This window comes from Marmota monax, unplaced genomic scaffold (genome assembly GCF_021218885.2).
Source record: "Marmota monax isolate L192 unplaced genomic scaffold, Marmota_monax_Labrador192_F-V1.1 WCK01_AAM20220418_F8-fsc00021, whole genome shotgun sequence".
Taxonomy (NCBI): Eukaryota; Metazoa; Chordata; class Mammalia; order Rodentia; family Sciuridae; genus Marmota; species Marmota monax.
The window spans coordinates 5,096,959-5,117,834 of NW_026695228.1; the positions used below are offsets into that span (position 1 = coordinate 5,096,959).

General features: G+C 40.2%; 1 protein-coding gene across 2 annotated transcripts in view; it reads left to right on the forward strand.

Moving 5' to 3' along the window:
• The first annotated feature begins 3,044 nt into the window (after positions 1 to 3,044).
• The window catches only part of Tgfbr2 (transforming growth factor beta receptor 2), an 82,653-nt gene continuing 64,821 nt past the window's right edge, over positions 3,045 to 20,876 (forward strand). Inside the window, exons 1-2 of one of the 2 annotated variants that reach the window (XM_046436862.2) lie at positions 3,045 to 3,378; positions 18,474 to 18,548. In XM_046436862.2, the coding sequence (XP_046292818.1) occupies positions 3,285 to 3,378; positions 18,474 to 18,548 (169 nt within the window). In that variant the 5' untranslated portion in view covers positions 3,045 to 3,284. The remainder of the gene's footprint in view (positions 3,379 to 18,473; positions 18,549 to 20,876) is intronic. The other variant, XM_046436863.2, reaches the window with a different exon arrangement.

Here is a 20,876-nt window from a genome sequence, read left to right on the forward strand (position 1 = left end):
TTCACAATGGAAGGAAAACTGGTCAGGAGATAAGAGCTGAGAACACAGAATGATTGATTCATTAGGAGAGGAATCTCCCTGTCCACCAGTCTGGCTGCCAGTAAACTCAACAGCTGTGTATCAAAAAGTTTAGGGGGGCAGGATGTCTTTCTCTCACTACGATTGAGAAATGCAAGGTTCAAACCAACCACACTTTGACTCAGTTCAATTCTTTGTGCCTATCAGCACAGAGTTTATAAAACTGGAAAAATAAAGATCATCAGGCTGTTTAGCTCTGATTCAAGTTCAAGTTGATTTTTATTGTTTTGCAACTTGGTAAGGGCTTTACAATTACCTTCTCTGTTGTTAAACTCTGAGTTAGCCTTTTTTCATTTCCGTGGCAAATGACCCAACCTCTTCATTTATTTATTAACTGGCTGAGCCCACAGAAAATTACAGTAAGCCAAATAAACAATGATAGGTAAAAACAATGTCCCCATTGAGGGTATCAGACTTCCCTTTCAAAGAGAATCCCAAAGGAAGGGCACCTTGACAACTTTTTCAGTGTCAAATTGCAATATGTATGAGTTTACACTCCTACGATTTATCATAAAGAGTTCTAAAACACTAGTTGCGGTTTGTACTTGGCAAAGCTGAATTCAGACACTCCTTAGCTTTACAGGTGATTGCATATTCAATCAGAAATGTTAAAAATAAACCAAATTAAAATCTACATTAGTGGCATATGGTGAAAAAGACCACTGGTGAAACATTTCACCACGAATCAAATAGCAGAGACCCAGCATCTAACTATGTAGGGCACATCCGTGGGATGACAACAGTCTTTGAAATTGCCCAGGTAAGAAAGTACATCTCTATTGTCCAGAGGAACTTGAGCAAATTTGGAAAAAAACAAAAACCAAACAAACAAAAACACCCCCACACTTCTCTATTCTTAGGAAAAGGAAGTAGTGTTGACATCACCTTTGCTGAAACCTAATCTGTTTGTATCTCAAATTATTAGGTAAGAGAATGTCTTCTCCAGACTTATGAAGTACCTATGATGGTTGAGTACAATTTTCTTCTGAATCTCTATCACATCCGCCATTTATTTTTTCAATAAATATCCTGAAACACCTCTAATGGGTTTGTTGCTGGAAACAGTAAGTGGGGGAAATCCACAATGGCTGCCCTCTAGAAATTTGGAGTTGAATGGGGGATAGGAATAGAAATTAAAGAATGATACACATAATTATAAAACTGAAGCTGTAGTAAGTGCTAAAAGAAGAGAGGCAAATGGTTTCAAGAAAACTTATACCAAAAGATGTACTTATGGAGGTGAGAGGAAGGGAAGGACAGAGGAAGGGAAGGACACAATGGAGAAGGTTCTGTCTACTGGGAACACAGAAGCATGTTTGAGGAGTGTAGAGAGGTGCTCAGCAGACAGGGAATGAAGGAAGCCAAATGACAGGTTACAAGGGGAGGGGGTTAAAGGCAAGTACAAGGATTTTGGTTTCTATATTCTCTTTTAATCATAGGGTTGGTGTAGCCAGGAGTGCATTTTGCAAAGTTGACTTCAGCTCTGGTTTGAGAAACTGAAAGAAAGGGCCCAAACCCTGACAGAGAGTGAATGGCTGAGAGATGCTTGCTTAAAGAATGGCAGTGGCATGGGAGGGGTGTTGAGAAGGAAATGAGGGGACCAGGATTTTAAACTCAATCTTCCTAATCTTCAATAACCTAGCTCTAGCTAGGTTATTGGTGGGCAAGATGTTTAGCCCAACTGGTTATCCTGCATCTCCTTTACCCTAAACATGAGGGCTGGGAAGTGCCATTTTCTTAAAAGATACAACATCTCAAGGCAGCTTTTGTCCTAGTCTGAACAAGACTTAAAGTACCAGGATGAAGCAAATGAACTCAGACCGACAGGGAAGATTTCAGGATTGGGTTTGGGGGAGGGCTATTTGCTTAGATTCCCAGCGAACCTGACACCTGCCTCTGCAAGTAATCTTTCTCAAGCAAAGAGATTCATTGCCTGAACAGCTGGAAAATCTCCTGACTACAGCGCTATCCAGAATCTATATCTTTTCAGAGCTGGAAGTAGGTTGATCATATAATTCATTATCTGATCTGAACCCATCTAAGAGAAAAGAGGTTCTATTAGTATTTGAACTGTAAAACAGATATAAATTAGGATTGTGTTGGGCAAACCTGGAAACCCCAGCAAGAAGGGAAATTTGAAATTTTCTTCCTATTGTTACCTCCTTTCACTTAGAAGCTACAAATTCTCTTTCTTTACTTGGAATGAAAACGTGGGCATTAGCTGTCAAAATTGGGGTACCACGAAATCATTAGAAACGCAGACTATCAGGCTACCTCCTACACCCACTGAATCAGAATCTACATTTTAACAAGATTCCCACGTGATCAATAATGCACATTAAAATTTGAGAAAAACCTCTAGACTTTAATCCTACAGTAAATTTTTCTTTTTAACAATGTGGTGGAATGTGTGTGTGTTTGTGTGTGTGTGTGCGCATATACACACAACCTAAGTTTAACGAAGCAACACTTATCATTATATTATTGGAGAAAAATGTAATCAGGGCTCGCTAACTGAATTTCAGGGTTCACTCCTGAATCTCAACTTGTAGTTTGAAAACGCAGCTATAAAGCACCTAGAACAACCCAGAGAAGGTTACCAGGAGGGAGGAGATGCTTCGTGGGGTGCTATGGAAAGTGCAGACACTTTCCATGTTGGTAGTTTGTGAAATGCATGCACTTAGTCACTCCTGAGTAAATACTTGGACCAGAGGAACTCCTGGGTGATGTGGGAGGGCGGTGAGGGGCAGCTGAAAGTTTGCCAAAGTCCTCGCAGGGGCCGGTCTTGGGGACATGATTGGCAGCTAGGAGAGAGCCAAGGCTGGATGCCGAGGAGAGGGAGAAGGCTCTCTGGCGGCTAGAGGTCCTGCCCAGCTGTTGGCGAGGAGTTTCCTGTTTCCCCCGCCCAGCGCCCGGGTAAAGTTGTGAGTCACTCGCGCGCACCGACCGACGACACCCCCGCGCGCGCACACGCTCGGGGCAGGAGCCGGCCTCCTGCGCAGCTCGCCTCGGCCGCCGGGGGCCTCCGCCGGCCTCCAGGCGCCCTCCTCGCTGGCGAGCGGGCACCACATCTGGCCGGCACATCTGTCCGGCCCGCCAGGCGCGGGGGTCCAGAGAGGGCGCGGCGCGGAGGCGCAGCCAGGGGTCTGGGAAGGCTCCGTCCGCTGCGCTCTGGGCTCGGTCTATGACGAGCAGCCGGGTCTGCCATGGGTCGGGGGCTGCTCAGGGGCCTGTGGCCGCTGCACATCGTCCTGTGGACGCGCATCGCCAGCACGATCCCACCGCACGTTCAGAAGTCGGGTGAGTGGCCCCCAGCCTGGGCTGGGCGAGGCGCCTGGGTTCTCTTGGGCTTCTCAGCCCTTCCCTGCGCTTGACAGTCGGCCCCGGGATCCCGGGACTCCGGCTGAAACCGGGAAAGTTTGTCCGGGCGGCACCCAAGCAGCCCGATTCCTGTGGCCGCAGGCATGTGGGGGTTTTACTTGAAAAAGAGAAGAAAAGTTCAATTGCAAGGGGGCGCAAGGCATGTCTGGCCCCCTTTGTGCGAGCAGGAAAGGCGTTTTGTTGGCCGCGATCGAAGCGAGCCCTCACCCCCGGAAAGGGAAGTTTGAGAAGTTGGTTATCTGCAGGCGGCCGGGGAGCAGCGGCCCAGGGCAGCAGCCTCTCAGGCCGCCAAAGCAGCTGCACACCTGGGCCCTCTGTGGCCGAAGGCGATGCTGCGTGCACACCCAGCTCTTCCGGAGACACTCCTTCAGATGGCCACTTAATCAGTCCTTAGCTCCTGGAAATGGCCACGCTATCCACCCCAGGCCGGTTTCTTGGCCCTGAATTATTCAATACAAGATTCAAGAAAAGAGATTTCCAATTTGTTAATTTGTCTGGGGTTGCCTGGGTGGATAACGGGGCAGTGGAGATAGTAAGGTAGAAAATAAGTTCCAGGCTCTGGAGATGGTCGTCTGGAGCAAGAGAGCCCTGCCTTCAGAGAGTTGAAGGTTTTCTGCAGCTATTATTTGAGGGAAGGACAATGGTTAAAATCCAAGAGATGTTTATAAGGAAAATGCACGAATTAAGTTCTTTAAGACTTGTTATGCGAATTGCAGAACCCATAAAACGTCGAAGTAGATATTTTGCTGCTGTGATTCCTATATCTCGGTATGTGCAGCTGAGGTCTGGCAAAGTATTCCCCTTTCTAAGTCTCAGTTTCCTCATCTGTAAAATGGCATGGTGGAGATTTGGATGATTTTACATACCTTTCACCTTGTAACATTTTACACCCTCTCCCCCTCTTGCAACGTGGAGATGTCCTGTGTAGATTTTGGGTGAAATGCAGAGGGTTCTGTTCTCCACTATTGCAAGAAAGAACAAATCCTAACACAAATTTGAGTTCTGTAGTTCAATAAAATCTGTGTTTCTTTCTTAACTGTTTTCCTACATTGCAGTAACAGAAGGTGTAGCTGCCTCTGATTTTACTCCAGACTCTCAAAAACAGTTACATTATGTTAATAAATATAAACATGGCACCCTTAATTTTCTGTGCACATTAAACTTAAGTTTCGGATCAGGAAAGAAAGAAATTAGCAGGCCCTGATTTTGTTAGTGAAGTTTTATTTACATGGATAAAATTTATGATTTGAAAATTCCAGACTCAATAGTCCATGAGTTGGTTTCATTTTATCTATACACACACTTTTAAACAATCTGCTTTTTAAAAGCCTAGTGGTTTTTACTTGGCTTTCAAGTTTTATTAAGCCAACAGCTTTCATATTTTTATGACATTAAAGTTTCAAAATGTTTGAACTAAAGAATCATTGTGAATTTGTCTTCATTCCATTGGAATTAAATTTTCAAAGTTGATTAAAGTTTGAAGATAGCTACAATACTGATGAGAAATGTAATCACACTTACATTTTAATTTTCTATGTAAATAGATAGCTTCGGGTCTTTCTAACATAATTGGCAAAGTGTGAAAACATTCTTTTGCAATACCTTATTGCAAGATAAGATATAAGGGGATGAGATTACTTACTACCTCCTACTCAATCATTTTTTAAATATAGTAGCTTCACATGTGGGCAAAGAATTTCATTTTAAGAAAAAAATCTAAAAAATGTGTTTTTAAACTTTCAAAAAAAATTGTTTTTAAATTTTTGACTTAGTACATTCATTCTTCCTACATGCTCAAAAATAAGAAAGGACTATTTTGGGAAAAAAAAATTGTCCAAAAACTGAAGATCTGAAAAATGAGACTTCTACTTTTCAGACACCTAAGAAAAGTTCTTGTTGGGGACTAAACAATGTCATAGAAGGTTGATGTTCCTAGTTCCTAAAACCAGCCTTAACAGTATACTTATATTTTTCAGTGTCAGAGACTAAAGATCATTAGCCCTAGAATGTGATCTTTGGTCCACTTGCCCCATTCACCCCCAGAAAGCTCATATTCACCTCTAGGCCACTTCCTTTAATAACATTTTATTTTTATCAAGTTATACAAAATACTAACCACATTTTGAATTCATTATCTTCTCTCTCTCTCTCTCTCTCTCTCTCTCTCTCTCTCTCTCTCTTAACCCAGGGGTGCTTTACCCCAGAGCTATATCTCTGATCCTTTATTTTTTAATAATTATTTTGAGACAAGGTCTCCCTAAGCTGCCTAGGCTGGCCTTGAACTTGTGATCTTCCCACCTCAGCCTCCTGAGTCACTGGTTTTACAGCCTTGTGCCACTATACCTGGCCATTATCTTCTCTTTTGACTTAGCCTTTCATGGTGACCATTCCTTACCATTATCTGTATATTCAACCTGTTACATGTTTTGTTGATGACTTTTCATTCATCAACATGACTTTTTACATTTTTGTTTAGGTTTAGTTTTTAACTCTATTTTTCTAATCAATAATGACATCAGTGACATTGTAAAAAGTGGCTATTTCTTATTCTCCCTTCTTAACAATACTTATTGAGTATTTCCTTCTGCCAGGTAGGGAGCTCAGATCTGGAGACTCCATCCTGAATGTATAAGACAAGCCTGGTCTTTGTCCTCACTGAGTTGATGGCAGTGTGTTCCAAGCAAAGAAAGGGGTATATATTTTAACCCTGTGTACATGGAAACATTGATGTAAACTGTCCTTATATTTTCTTGGTCTTGTTTTCAAAAGCCCATTTGTGTTGTTGTTGTTGTTAAATGTGCTAAGCTAATGTTTATGTGGATTATTTCCTTTTCAGTACCTCTGACTGTATTTTTGAATTGATTTATTCTCACTCTTTTTTTTCCCCTTTTTTTAGTCTCTATAGATAAACAATTGGGCCACCCATGAACCCCTTCTCTGTTCTGTAGCCAGTATAATGGACCCAATGTGTCCACTTAGTCTTTTCTTTGGGGATAGTCTGGAGGTAGAATACTATAGGGTACAAGCCATGATATCAAGCCATCTTGAATTCCAAAGCCACCTCCCATTCATTGACTGTGTAGCCTGTCTCAGTCTCTGTAATTTCTAGCTCTCATATCTGTAAAATGGGGATATAAAGGTGAGGATTAAATAAAATAAAGTTTTCAAGTGCTTAACATAGTGTGCAACCTAGTAAGTGCCCAATAAATACCTGATTTGCTTATTATTAACTCCTTCATCAGGCTGAATGAAGACCTCAGAGACCTGGGTTCCCTGTTGTATCTGTGTCTCCACATCCCACCAAGGACTACATTTTTCCAATGCAGTTTAGGCTGCTGTGTCTTTATCAAGCTGTTACTCTTTCTGGAACGCCTGCTACCTGGCTAATTTTCTCTCAGTTGTCAAGACTCAACTTGTGTTGTCTTTTAAGGAAACCTGCTTTGAATGCCCCAGGTTGAGCTAAGTTCCCCTTCCTGTGTACACTCTCTCTCTCTTTCAGCTGAAAACAGTAGCAAGTGAAATTATATCTTTATGGAACGCCCTTTCCATTAGACGTTTCAGCAAGGAGTGGGTCTCACTGTGTCAGGGTCTCCCCCAGAGCTGGCACATCATGTAGCATCTGGAAAGTGCATCCTGCAGGATGTCATGCAATTTGGGTCGTGCATTTACCAAACCAACCAGTTACTGTTTATTGGCTATTTGGTCTACCGCAAAATCTTTCAATAAGAATAGTTTTAACTCTGATCAATTAGAACAGCAGTTTGGCTGTTTTTATACTAAGTAATTGGACCTTGAATTCTGATATAATATGGGAAAAGATATTTCAGCTTCTAACAAACATGATGAAAAGCTACTAGAAATTTCCATCTAACCCTTCAGATTCTAAATTTTAAATTAGTGTATGGCATTCAAAGCCATTGCAAAAAAAATTTTTAAAGTTTTCATCAACCAAATAATACTGACTTTCATCAACCAAATAATACTGAATTTTTTTTATCTAGAAGATTGTCATAAAGGAGACTTTTGCTAAAAATGTAGGCTGAATTTCAAATTTAGTTTTTAAGTTTCTTTTTTCATCATGTGTTGTTTTGGTTTATAAGCAGTGAAGCAGAGTTGGTCTAAGAGAAATGTGGTCCTGTCGCAGCCACTGAACAGCTTGAATATTACTTAGGTCAGATGCAAACCACTAAGATACTTTTAAAATAGGGTGCAGGGAAATATACTTCCTGGCTGCAGCTTGGTATTATTTAGCCAAGTTCCTCATAAAAACATAACTCTACCACCTTGTTAGCTTCTGCCCTCCAGGTCCATATGTACAGCTTCAGCAGATTTAAATTATGATTTTCAGTGCAAATGTCTTGGCAGATAGGTATTAGCAGCAAACATGCTCACCATGTATTTTGTACTCTCTCCTTTCCTTGCAATATCTTGATCTCCAGGTACGTGTTGCTTCTAAAGGAAGCAAGATAATGGTTATCATGCTTCTTTGCGCAACATGTCAAAGGGTTTGGAATGCTGTGTGGGCAAATGGACTCAGTTCAGGGAGGAGGTAGGGAGAAGAGAGCCTGGAAGAACTAACCTTCGAGAAGTTACCCTGAACCACCCACTTGTCCTTACTTAATGTGATTCCCATGAAGAAACAAAAGATGTTTCATTATCTTTATTTCTTAAATGGAAAGATGGAGCCTGCTCAAGTTTACCTGTGGTGTGTGTATTTGTGTGTGAGTGTTCATTCTAAGCCTGTCCTATTTAGGTTCTTTTCACTGTGTGTGTGTGTGTGTGTGTGTGTGTGTGTGTGTGGTGTATTGGGAGGGGTAAAGGAGGGATACAGAGATGCAGTGTCTGAGGAAAGAGGAAAAACTTGCCATCTAATATCATCAGATGATATTAATGGATTTGCTCTGCTTGCATCATCTCCCTCTTCCTACTGGCTTAGTCTGATAATTGCTTCACATGGGCCAGAGCCACTGTGGATGACCTAGGCCTTGACCATTACAGCAGTTGACAGACACCACTTTCATAAGATATATATTGTAAACCTTGAGCATGTGGGACCATCCTTTGTTCACAGAGCTCAAACAACTGCTGGCCAGGGCAAGAAGTGCAGATTTTGATCGAACATAATGAAGAATATTTTGACTTCTGAGGTCCAGCTAATTTGAAGCCTTGTAGATTGAGTCTTCTTCTCAGCTATTCCATCAGGGTTGCTTCTGCCTTTCACTGATCGTGATCAGCGTTTTAGGCCTTGGCATCCAGCGTGGAACAAATGTCCCCTTGGATGTTCTCAACTTGGAATTTTCTCCAAGTATTTTCAGCTCTACAACTAAAATATAGGCCTAGGATACAGGCAAAAGAAGCATCTCTCCTGGGTTTCAGTGGGCATCTGCTCATATTCTCTGCCCAGACCTAGGCCATGGCATGGACACACTCCTGGGTCTCCTAATTATACATTCTTCCTATTTTAGACCTTATTTTGGGCTCTGGAAACCCTGGAAATTCCCTTTCCTAAGCTTGCATCTACTAGGACCCTTTGAGTCCATTTTCCTGAAGGTCTTCAAGGCCATTTGTTGTATATCTTTTGCCTAAGGGAGTGGCCAAGGGGCAGGTTGTGTGTGTGTGTGTGTGTGTGTGTGTGTGTGTGAGATAGAGAGGGAAAAAGGAAGGGAGGGAGAGGGAAAGAGAGAAAGAGACTGTTAGTGTTTTGCGTTTCTCTCTCCATGAATGTATATATTTTGGACAACATTGTCCAAACATATACATTCATGGAGAGAGAAACGCAAAACACTAACAGGCTCGGGTCCAGGCCACCCCACACTACCCATTTATTTATTAATTTCTTTAATATTTATTATTTTTTTAGTTGGTTGGACACAATATCTTTATTTTATTTTTATGTGGTGCTGAGGATCGAACCCAGGGCCTCGCACATGCTAGGCGAGCGCTCTACCACTGAGCCACAACCCCAGCCCATGCACCACCCATTTATGAGATGGGAGTTTGAGTACTGCAGGAATTCTAAAGGTGAATCTGGTCTTTTGAAATGTTGCAAGGATAGATTTGTCAGCTGAGGTAAAAGGATAAAACCTATTTCATTGAGCAATTTGTTAGCTCGATTTGTAACTTTAGATATTTTGATCTATGGTTTGGGCCTGTGTTTGTACTCTTACCCTGGGCCTTCCAGTTTTAGGGATGGATTTACATTAGCAATATTCCTTTACAGAAGTACTAGGTAAAAATTGGCTTTATTAATTAATTATATCAAATGTTCCCTGGAGTAGAGAGCATGCTTGTTAATGAAAACGCTGTGAATTTATACACCATTGTGTTGTGTTTCCTTTGCAAAATTCAGGTTTTTATAGTTAGTGTTTTCTTGAAGGGAACTGTACATAGCTCTCTATCCATTTGACTTGTTCTGAGCAGTTTCACTTATACATATTTGAGGTTTTCCAGTGTCTTAGTTTCATTTCCTCTATGTATTGAGACCATTAGGACAAGGTAGAGCTTATCTGAATTTTTTCTATTGTTATAAATATTTTATTTGAGCAAACGATGGCTTTGTCAAGCCTTTAAAAAAAAAAAACAGGAATATTAGGGCTAAAAAGCCTTCCTGTGCTATAAAAGGCACAAGACTGTCAAAACTATGCACTTTAGAGAACTGCACATTTGGCTGAACAAACACAAATGCCTTTGAAGGAACATGGGGTTTAGGTGCACATTTTCAGCATAGGCCACAGCAGTTCTTTATCTGTTGAAGTTGTCAGTCATCACAAAGGATTCATTGACTTTGGGGTGAAATTTGCTGCTGCTATGTAGACTACTGCCTATAATTCCAGAACTCTGCAAACATTATCTACATAGAGAAACAGAGTCAGCATTATCCCCTGTGTAGTTTTACTCAAGAGTTTTCATGGACAAGTTTCCCAGAAATGGCAGGAGCTATCACTTATTCAGATCTTGCTACTTACTGCCTGGATCATGCTAAACACTTCATGTCTATTATTTAACCTTCTAAACAACCCTACAAGGGAGGTTTTATAATGCTCATTATAAGTCAGAGATTAAGGAATTTGCCTACGGCTACCCAGTTGGCAGATGATTTTGCTGGGGTTGGAACCAAGATAGTTTAGTCTGGGTATCTGAACTTTTGATTGCTGTGCTACACTGAGATGAGGCTGCCTCACTTGACACAAACCACTTGTCCCTTAATGCAGCCTGTTGGAAGGTTCCAGAAGTTAAGAGAAATAATGACAATGTCCAAAATTTGTCTAATGCTTTACACTTTTTATGTGTTATTATATTAAATTTCCTGAGTGAAATAAAATTAATGTTTAGTTCATATACCAGGTAGTCAAACATCAGGACTGACTTTGACTTCAAGGGGACCATGAAAAAATACATATTTAGTGATGATTCTTTGCTGAATCAAGGAATAGTTAAGCTATCAGGGAGTTTAGGTATTCTGAATAAAACAGGCATTTTATTTGGAAGGATTGGGCGAATTTAAGGATGCATCAAATATGTTGGGGATATATATGATGGGCCCAGGTGGACCTACTATGAAATGTGTGGAACCTAACCTTCAAGGCTCCTGGCTGGTGTAAGCCCATCTCCTGACCTTGGGAGAGGCCCTGGCAGTATGGTTAGCAAGTTGTCATCAAGTTAGTCAACAGCTACGAAAACTTGAAATGCCCTAAACCCTACAGTTTATATACAAAAAAAACTGGTGGAAGTTTCCCCAAATTTGGAGGCAATCCAAAAAATGTACATGACATAAACGATGATGAGTTATGAAGCAGAAAGAAACTTGTTCAAATTTTTCAAGAATAAATTACACATTTTGATCAACAGTTCTAGAGAAAAGACTGAATTATTTTTCTGTTCTTTCAGTAGAGAATATTGCAAATTCAGTTGGAGAAGTGAACAAAAAGAATGCAAATAAAAAAAATAAATGTAGAAAAGATATTTCAGAGGTGTGTCCAATAGCTGATTGATTAAAAATATCTGTTTCCTATTATATTTTGTATTTGAGGATTTTTAAAATTTGTAATTTGTGTGATGCCATTTAATTCTAAATAATATTTACTTTAAAACCCACATTTCTATGATTAATTTGTGTTATTCTTAAACCGTGCCCCCTGAAATTTACAAACTTCAGCTTCCTCAAGACCCAAATCTGTGACTAATGCTAGGGTTCTCTGTTGTCTTAGAAAATAAATTTTAAAATGCCCCCTCTCCTTTCCCCAGTTGCAAATAGAGACTGAAGTCTGCGTTGTTATATCACCAAACCAGAACTTTACTTTGCTCCAGGTTTAGCTAAACCCATCATCATTTTCCTACTTTAGAGTCCAGGGCCAAGTAGAAAAGAAGTTGCAGATATGTAATTATCACAAAAACTTGATCTTGAATGGAAGGTGACCCAGAGCTGACCCTTAGTTTACGATCACAAAAACTCCACCTAGGAGACAAAAAGTGACCCAAGCACAGTGCACCAGGAATCAAGGTGCCCCAATGAACAGGTGGCAGTTTGGTCTCATGGGGTCTTACTTTCCTTCTATGTGCAGTGACAAGAATTGGACAAGATGAGCACAGTGCACCAGGAATCAAGGTGCCCCAATGAACAGGTGGCAGTTTGGTCTCATGGGGTCTTACTTTCCTTCTATGTGCAGTGACAAGAATTGGACAAGATGAGGAGGGTAGAGAGGGGACATGGGAGCAGTAAAAGTGGTGGAATGAAACAGACATCATTACTCTAGGTACATGTATGACTACACATATGGTGCGACACTAAATTGTGCACAACCATGGAAATGTAAAGTTGTAGTACATGTATGAAGACAGGAGTTGGTGTCAACATACTTTATATACAAACAGAGATATGAAAAATTGCGCTGTATATGTGTAATAAGAATTGTAATGCTTTCCACTGTCATTTATTTTTTAAGTCAATAAAAAAATGTAAAGTTGTGCTGCAGTTGTGTACAATGAATCAAAGTGCATTCTGCTATCATATATACCTAATTAAAGTAAATGCATAAATTAAAAAAAAAGAATTGGACTAAAGGAAATTTCTCCTTTTTTTTTTCTGTTCCAAAATATTTAATTCTTCATGTTGTTAGAGAAATCATTGAAGTTGACCTAGCAAACATTTATATAATTCTTAACTAATAAAAATAGAAAACTATGAAAAGACAGAGCAGGTCCAAACTGACAAATACCACCAAACATTGACTTGGAGTTTTGTTAAAGATGGCTACTATTAAGAAAAAGAAAAAGAAACCATAGTTATTTTGAAATTTTCCTCCTGCAGGTGTGTTAGTGTACATCCTGACTAAATAGCATGTTTACTTCCGTGTAGAATTCACTCCTTTTGGCTAAAGGAAAGGCTGGCTTGGTTTGGGTGGTAATACCATTTCTCTTGTTAATTATGGTGTTTTCATTCCTCTTTTCCTCTAAATCTGTAAAAATGTCTGCAAAGGTTTTTTCTTAAGGTAGAAAATCATACAATGGTTTGCCATGCTTAGGAAAAGAAGTAAAACCCCAAAGAGATTCTATGTTTTGAGGGAAAGAAGAAAAAGTTGTCTGGATAAAATTAGTGCTTTGTTGCCTTTCAAAGATTTCTCCAACACTTTTCTTAAAATATTCTTAGAAGAGACAGAATTTGCTACAGATTGGCAGTTTTCAGACTGTTGTTTTTAGGCAAGGGAGGAGCTGTTGAGGACCATAATTGCGTTTCTGTATAGTTTGCAGGTACTTGTTAGCACAGAATAGGAATCTTTTTTTCTTTTTTTTGGTACTGAGTATTGAACCCCAGGGCACTTGACACTGAGCTACATCCTCAGCCCTTTTTATTTTTTATTTTGAGTCAGGGTCTTGCTAAGTTGCTTAGGGACTCGCTAAGTTGCTCAGCCTGGCTTTCAACTGTGATCCTCCTGCCTCAGCCTTCTGAGAAGTTGAGATTATAGGCATGAGCCACTGTGCTGGGCAGTGTTTTGAGTAACTATCTTATTGCTACATATCATGTTGATATTTTATTCTCTATAATATGTAATATTGGGCTGAGGAGGAAACATCTGATATAATTTTCCCTTCAAATAAGTAGAAAGGAAAAACAATCCAATCCATACATATGTAGTATTTAATATTTTAGAATCCCTTAAGTTATATTGTTATAAACTAGTTGCTAACAATATTAACTCATCCTGGACATTCTGACTCTTATAATTTTTGTTACTAGAATAGATTTCTTTTGTAATAATTTCTATTGCTTCTCTCATCACCTGCTTATTTCTTCTGATGAGCAAATCTTTTCCTTTGCTGGGCTCCAGTTTTCCATCACCTCCAGCTGTGGACTTGTTTGTTCTACTTTCTCAATCTTTCAGCGGCCTACCTCATCTCTGAACATTCACATTGCATGAGCTGTAACTGACATTGGGACTCACATCTTGAGCTAAAGTTTGCTGACCCTGAAGATGATGGGTTTCTGTCTCCTCCTGATAACACCACCCAAAGGTGTCCCAATAACTTGCAGTTTCTAAGGATCCAGCAGCATCAGCATCACTGAGAATTAACAGAAATGAAAATTCTCGGGCTCTTCCCCAGACCTTCAGCATCAGAATCAGCATCTTATAAGGTCCCCAGGTGATGCCGTTCATGTGTAAGAATCTCTATTCTCATACAATTAAAAAAACCTCTTCCCAGGAGGAGTCAAATTTTCTGTAATGATTTTAGTGGATTCCATCAGGATTCTGCCCAGCAGGAAAGAAGAGAAATATTCCATCTCAGGCTTGGGAGACTGAGGCAGGAGAATTTCGAGTTCAAAGCCAGCCTCAGCTATTTGGTGAGACCCTAAGCAACTCAGCGAGACCCTGTCTCTAAGTAAAAATATAAAAAGGGCTGGGGATGTAGCTCAGTGGTTAAGTCCTCCCTGAGTTCAATCCCTTGTACACGCCCCCCCAAAAAAAATGAGGATTCCAGGGAGAGTTATTGCAACTTGGTTTTATGAGACTCTTTGGACTCTTCCTAAGTTTCAAGGCCTGTTTAATTATATGTAACCAATACACACAGGTTAGCAGACCAGAGAGTGTGCACAGGTGGCATGTGAATTAACCCTGTTGGATTTTGACCAGTTTGTTTTCCCCAAGCATCTTTCATGGGTCTTTCATCCTTTGAATGTCCATATCTTGATCATGAGCTATAGAACTGAAGGATCTGTTTCTCTGTGTGAGTCGCAACATTAATCCCCATTTTTACCACATTAGATTTTTGATCACAGACTGCTTTGACACATATGAGCCTTAATTCATTCTGAAGCTACTCTTCTGTGGCATTTCTTGAAATATGTCGCACTGCTCCAAACAAGGCATGTACTCAATAATTTAGTGAACTAATGACAAGTTTTTCAAAAATTTCTTCTCCTCTTCAATCCCTTTTAAACCTCCTCTTTTGTTTTGAGAAACGTACTTGGCTAAAGTTCAGTAAAGACTCACTACAATTTTCTTGACTCTGTCCACATTTTTCTTGAACAAATCTGAGAGTGCCAGTGCAGGCTTTTTCATTGATTGGCTTCTGTATTTTACTCAGCAGAAGGCAGTTTTTGTGCTTTGATGACATTTGCCTTCTAAAATTATGAGTCTTTGTCCGTTCTAATGACTTTAACATGGTGGCTGCAATAACCATATCTCATAATTTCAGATTTTTCCAAATAATTTTATTTTCTGACTTTCTTTTAACCTTTGACTTTTGAACTATACTTGGGAGAAGAAGGAGGAGTGGGGAGCAGGAGGAAGAAGGGAAGAAGGAAAAAAAGAAAGAATAAAACCAGAAAAACTTTCTGTTGCAATCCATATCTTATGTTGCTTCTGATTGCATCTAAAGTTATTTATCAGATTAGCAGAGTAATTTTTAAGTCTTAATACCAAGAATCTCTTAATCAGATGTTTACTCACAACAGAAACCTAGTTACATGAACTACATAACCATTTGGTTTCATTTTTCTCTTGAACTGTGCTTCCACAATGCAAACCTAAACTCTTATTTTGTGTCATCTGTAAGAATCTTTTAATTGGTTTCTGCCCACGGCACCCTTTGTCCTTTTCTTCATCAATACACATATATTGTCACCAAACATCCTTCTGAATAGGTGGTCCCTGCTAGAGAGCCTTCCAGGAATCCTTTCCATGAATCCTAGGATATTTGCATAGTTGACCTTCCTCATTGAGGTCAGAGGCTGCCTCCGTGTCCCTGCTCCTGAAACAGTGCCTTGCACACAGATGGGACACAATTTGATGATTGCATGTATGGATAAGGCCAAGTCTCTCCCACTCTCCCCTTTGCATTTCCCACTCCTTGGTTCCTCTTGAACAAAGTTTTTTCATGCATCATTTTTTATTTCCAATTTCCTAGCTATGACTATCCCTTCCATTTTTTCATTCCTTCCATTGTTACTATTCCTCCAAATTTTCTCAGTCTTCAGGTGCCCTGCAATAGCTTCACGCTTTGAAATCATGCTTGGCCTGAATGTTACTCCCATTGGGTCTCCCTTTAGTATCTCACTTCAATCTCCTTCTTTTTCCTCCTCACGGCCTCTCTCACAGTCTCACTCATATGGCCTGTTCACCAAACTGCCAGTGGTTGTGTGTGTGTATGCACACACATGCACACACACACATGCACATGCATGTGTGTATGTGTGGATTCCCTTGTTAGAATAAAAACTCTCAGAGGGGGAGACTTCTGTCTGATTCTGCCCTAGTGCACATACTCGGTAAATGCATTTGTTTATATATTGTGTTCATTACTGTTTGGAATTCATTGCTTTTAAAGGCAAGGAGAGCTGCTTGTGGATCCAACACTGGGGGGTGGAACTTTTCCTTTTTTTTAGACTGCTTACCTCCTCCCTACAAGCGGGGACGCCAGTGGCTTTGTTGCTTATAGCCACACACAGCACTGACAGAACCATAGACAGTGGGGAGTTGTGAATCATGTGCTTCATGTAAATTGTTCTTAGCAATGAAAGTTTGCTCTGTCTGCAGTCTTGAGTTTCAGTGAATTTGGGGGTGCTGCAGTGTGTGGGTGTTCAGAGCTCTTGTTGTTCCACACATCTCAGGCTGCCTTTGATTCATTTATTTTCCTGGTGTAAACTGTTTGTAGAGAGCTCAACACATTATGACTATAGAGGCCAGGAAAAAGTCATAAAGAAAATCATACCATCTGACTCAGGGCAATTATTTGCTACTCCTCCCTTTTCTTCTTATGAAGCAGGTCATCTCCTGTCATTGAGATTGGGGAGGAGGGGTGGCTGAAGGAGTCTTGAGGCCGAGGAGAGGGCCTGGTGACATTTTTATATCTGTCTGAGGGCAGGTATCCCCTATTGCAAAGGTGACCCATGGTTGCAGTGTTTGGAAAGCCCTGTTAAAGTAATACATGCTAAGGACCCTTAACCATAAAGCCTTCCTTAAATGGAGGCTTAATGGGGTGAGTCTCCAAGGAGGGTCTTGAAGGCCTTCAGTCTCCATTCTCTACCTGCAAAGCCACCCTGAGTGAACTCAGTCTAGGCACCAGGAATCCCTTGTTTCCTGTGCAAACACAGTTTTCCAGATAGGTCTCCCACTTCCCTTCCAGCCAGACCACCACCTGTGGAGCCCCTCCTCTATGAGAATTCTAGAGCTACCACTGACTGCATAATGATGCCTCAACTGGCTGTGCCCAACCTGTTTGATCAAAGGGGAAAAGGAGATGAATTAAGAGTTGGAGTATTCTTAGGTCCTCATAATCTATGGGAATGGTTAAAACAAAATTCTTCCAATAGGACATGCCACTGCTTAGTTCTCAAAACTGCTGAAAACATTTATCTCTCAAGATTTTAATGATGATGTTGGTGAGGATGTTTGGGGCAACAGTGTAATCACTTATGTTAATTCAGCACTTTACAAAGCATGTTTGCAAACTCAAGAGTGTTGCCTGCTATCAGTATATTAATGAGATGCCTGGGGTACCTTGGGGGACATTGAGAGAATACAGTTTCTTACTAGTTCAGTGTTAACTTCTTGAATAGCTGTTACAATTCACTTTAACCCCTCCTGAGCCAAACCCGTTGGCCCTACCACTCCTAAGTTATAACTCCTTTTATATAAAAACAACTTGACTAGGTATTACATGCCTAAGTTGTGTTCTGCCAATCCAAACCATTTTGTTCTCCCCTGTATCTTTCTTTAGACATTCATCTTTAAGAAGTTCTGGGAAAGGAAGTGAAAAAACAATACTTGACCTCTGATACAATGTGCTGTTTTGATTATGATCAGTACTTTGATAGAATTTATCTTCAAGAGCGTCTCTGGAATGAGTCCTGAAAAGCTTGGGAAAGTTTGATTGATCCGGTGTCACCTCTCTTAAATTCTCTTCCTTGCTACTCGACAAGACCATGTAGGCCAACTTGGTTTTCCTGCTTTTTAAACTGAAGCATCTTGAAGTTATAAGAAAACGAAAGAATCAAGAGTGATCAGGTGGTGACTGTTTTGGTTGAAAGCAGCCCCTGAAACCCCAATTTTCCTGGAGGGGAAATTATCAGAGGTGACCAGGGATGCAGTTGGTCTTAACTTAAGTGAACCGTTTTGCCCTCAGCCTTCTTTGGTACATCTATCCTGGGACCACACAACATGTCTTTCTTGGTTAAAATAGCTTTTAAATATATATTAAAGCAAAAAATCATGAAGATAAATATTTGTCTACTTGTCCAAACAGATTAAAAAAAAATAGTGCCAGGAAAACCAAAAAGAGAAGTAATTTGAATAACTGGACTGTCATTGAGGCTTATGGAAAATGAGTACCAGTGAGTGGGAAAAGTATAGCCTGATAAGTTTGAAGAAAACGTATTAGTGGTGTCTGGTTATAATAATCTTTTCATAATTCCTTTCATGCATAGAGCATTTTATTGTTTGCAAAACAGTTCCACTTGCATGTCGTATTTAATCTTGGAAACAACCTTCTGAACTGGGGATAATTATCCCATTTTGCAGATGTGGAATTGGAGGCCCAGAAACATGAAACCATCTGTCTAAGCTGTGGTGGGACCCTTCATCCACTGAAACATTGTAATGTATCTTGAATTTCTTTCCCTTATTTTATCATTTTTAGTCATTGTGCTCCCTCATTGCTTAAAGTGTAAGCATTAAGTCTAAAATAAAAATCTGAGGTCTTAGCCGGGTGTCATGGTGCACACCTGTAATCACAGCAGCTCAGGAGACCAAGGCAAGAGGATCACGAGTTCAAAGCCAGTCTCAGCAGTGATGAAGTGCTAAGCTACTCAGTGAGACCCTGTCTCTATATAAAATATGAAATGGGGCTGAGGATATGGCTCAGTGACTGAATGCCATTGTTTTCCTATTTTTGATCAAATGCCTCATTCTTGTTTTGAAAATTAGAAGCCATATTTAGGACTGGAGAGTCTCCTTTTTCCAAGTCCCACTGCTTTGAGGGTTTTGTGCATGGTCTTTCTGGAGTTCAAACTGTGTAATGAGTCATTTTTCTTTTTCTCTTTTCTTGTGGGGAACAGCTTCTCTTTGAAACACCATGAGGTCTGCCTTCTTAAGGGTTCTATCACATTGTCAGGGGGCAAATGTTGTCATCTATAAAAAGGCTGTGCTAGTTGCTACAGGACTGTGGTTTGGCCCTTCCCCAGGGATTCAAGGTGCTTGGCATAATCAGGAATATGGGCATCTTTATGTAGGAAGGGCGCTTCCCCACGTGGACACAGATCTAATATTAACTGTGGCTTCCTCTCCTAGAACTTTTTCAAACATGAATGTCTGAATAAAGATATAGAGAAGAACAAAATTGTTTTAGTGGCAGAACACAAGTAACATAAGCATCTGATAATTCATCAAATTGTTTTTCTATAAAAGAGGACATATCTTAAGGAACAACAAAAGCCAACCTGTACCACTAGGACGGTTCCTAGGGACGTGGTAGAAAGAATGTCCTTGATGGGCAGAGCCTGCACTAGCAGGCATAGCAAGCCACTTCTAACTGCTGCTTGCCTACATCTTGCTCTCTATAAATGTTATTTCTCCAAGGGCATAAAAGAGAAGTTGAGTCATGATGTTGTTTTATGTAATTTTGGTTAGCGTGTTGAATAATTAGCTCCCACTCTATGGCATGGGCTTCTTTCACCTCTTTTCCTCCAAGTGTTCATCAGGATGATCTTTGCAGTGGGGTTTGTAGGGACTGAGTATCATTGTGATGCGTCCTCTTTGGTGGAGATTTTCCCCCAAGGATGGCTTCCTTAAACAAGGACTTGATTCGCACCCATACACTATACTTGGCAAAGTTTTCTCAAATTGTAATAGATTTCAATGTTACTTTCTTACGTATTGGAATCCGTGTCTTATGTGGAATATCTCTTTTATGTAATACTTAAAAATTATAATTGTTATTTCACACTGATTTCTGTTAAGGGAGATGTTGTTGTACCAAGAAAATGTCAAATTTTTGAACATTTCTGAAATATAGATAGTGTTTTGTGTGTGTGTATGTGTGTGTGTGTGTGTGTGTAATGGGATGTATGTTTAATGGGCAGAAAATGACATAGAGGTAGCAAAACAAATTAAATTGCAGGAATATGTTAACTTCAGATTTATCACATTTGTGTTGTACCTATGTAGCATTGTGGTTTTCTGAAGGAAAAATTCTCCACAACTATTACCTCTGATCTAAGGAATCATTAGCCTTTCTCATTTCTCTGCTGGATTTTGGGTGGGGAAGTGGATACCTTTTCCCACATTGTCCTCCTGAACTCACTATTTATGTTGATTGGTGGGGTCAAAACACTTTAGATATTTCTTGGGAAACCAGCCCCTCCAATCTTTCAAACAGATCTTTCTAACGTAAGCCTATTGTCTCCTGGGTAATTGTCAAAGGATTTCCACCCTTGAAAAAGATGGGAACTTGTACAATATGTACTTAAAAATTAAACCAAAAAAATGATCTTCCAGGAAGAATTTACACAATGACAAGTAAATTGTCCTGGAGCTAATTGTATTTTATGATTCCTACTTCATCCCCAAAGTGTAGTTAGAGTTTGAGTCATATGAGAAGATTCTTTGGGTGGGGCTTGACCATGCCTGCTTATGTTTCTAATAAGGCTGTATCATAATACAACTTGCAGCGTCCCTTGCAGCCAGCTGAAGGCTGAGTTGAAAAGCATCACTTGTTGGTCATCCACCTCTTACCCTCTGTAAACTACTGGGCTTTTTTATTGCATTCTCCACTCTTGTAGAGTAAGGCCTTTCCTGAACTCTATTTTTTCAATACTGGCTGCACATTAGAATCATCTGAGAAGTTTAACAACAATTCCAATGCCTGAATCAAACCCCCAGAAATTCTAATCTATTGCCCTGGGGTAGACCCCTGGCAACTTTATT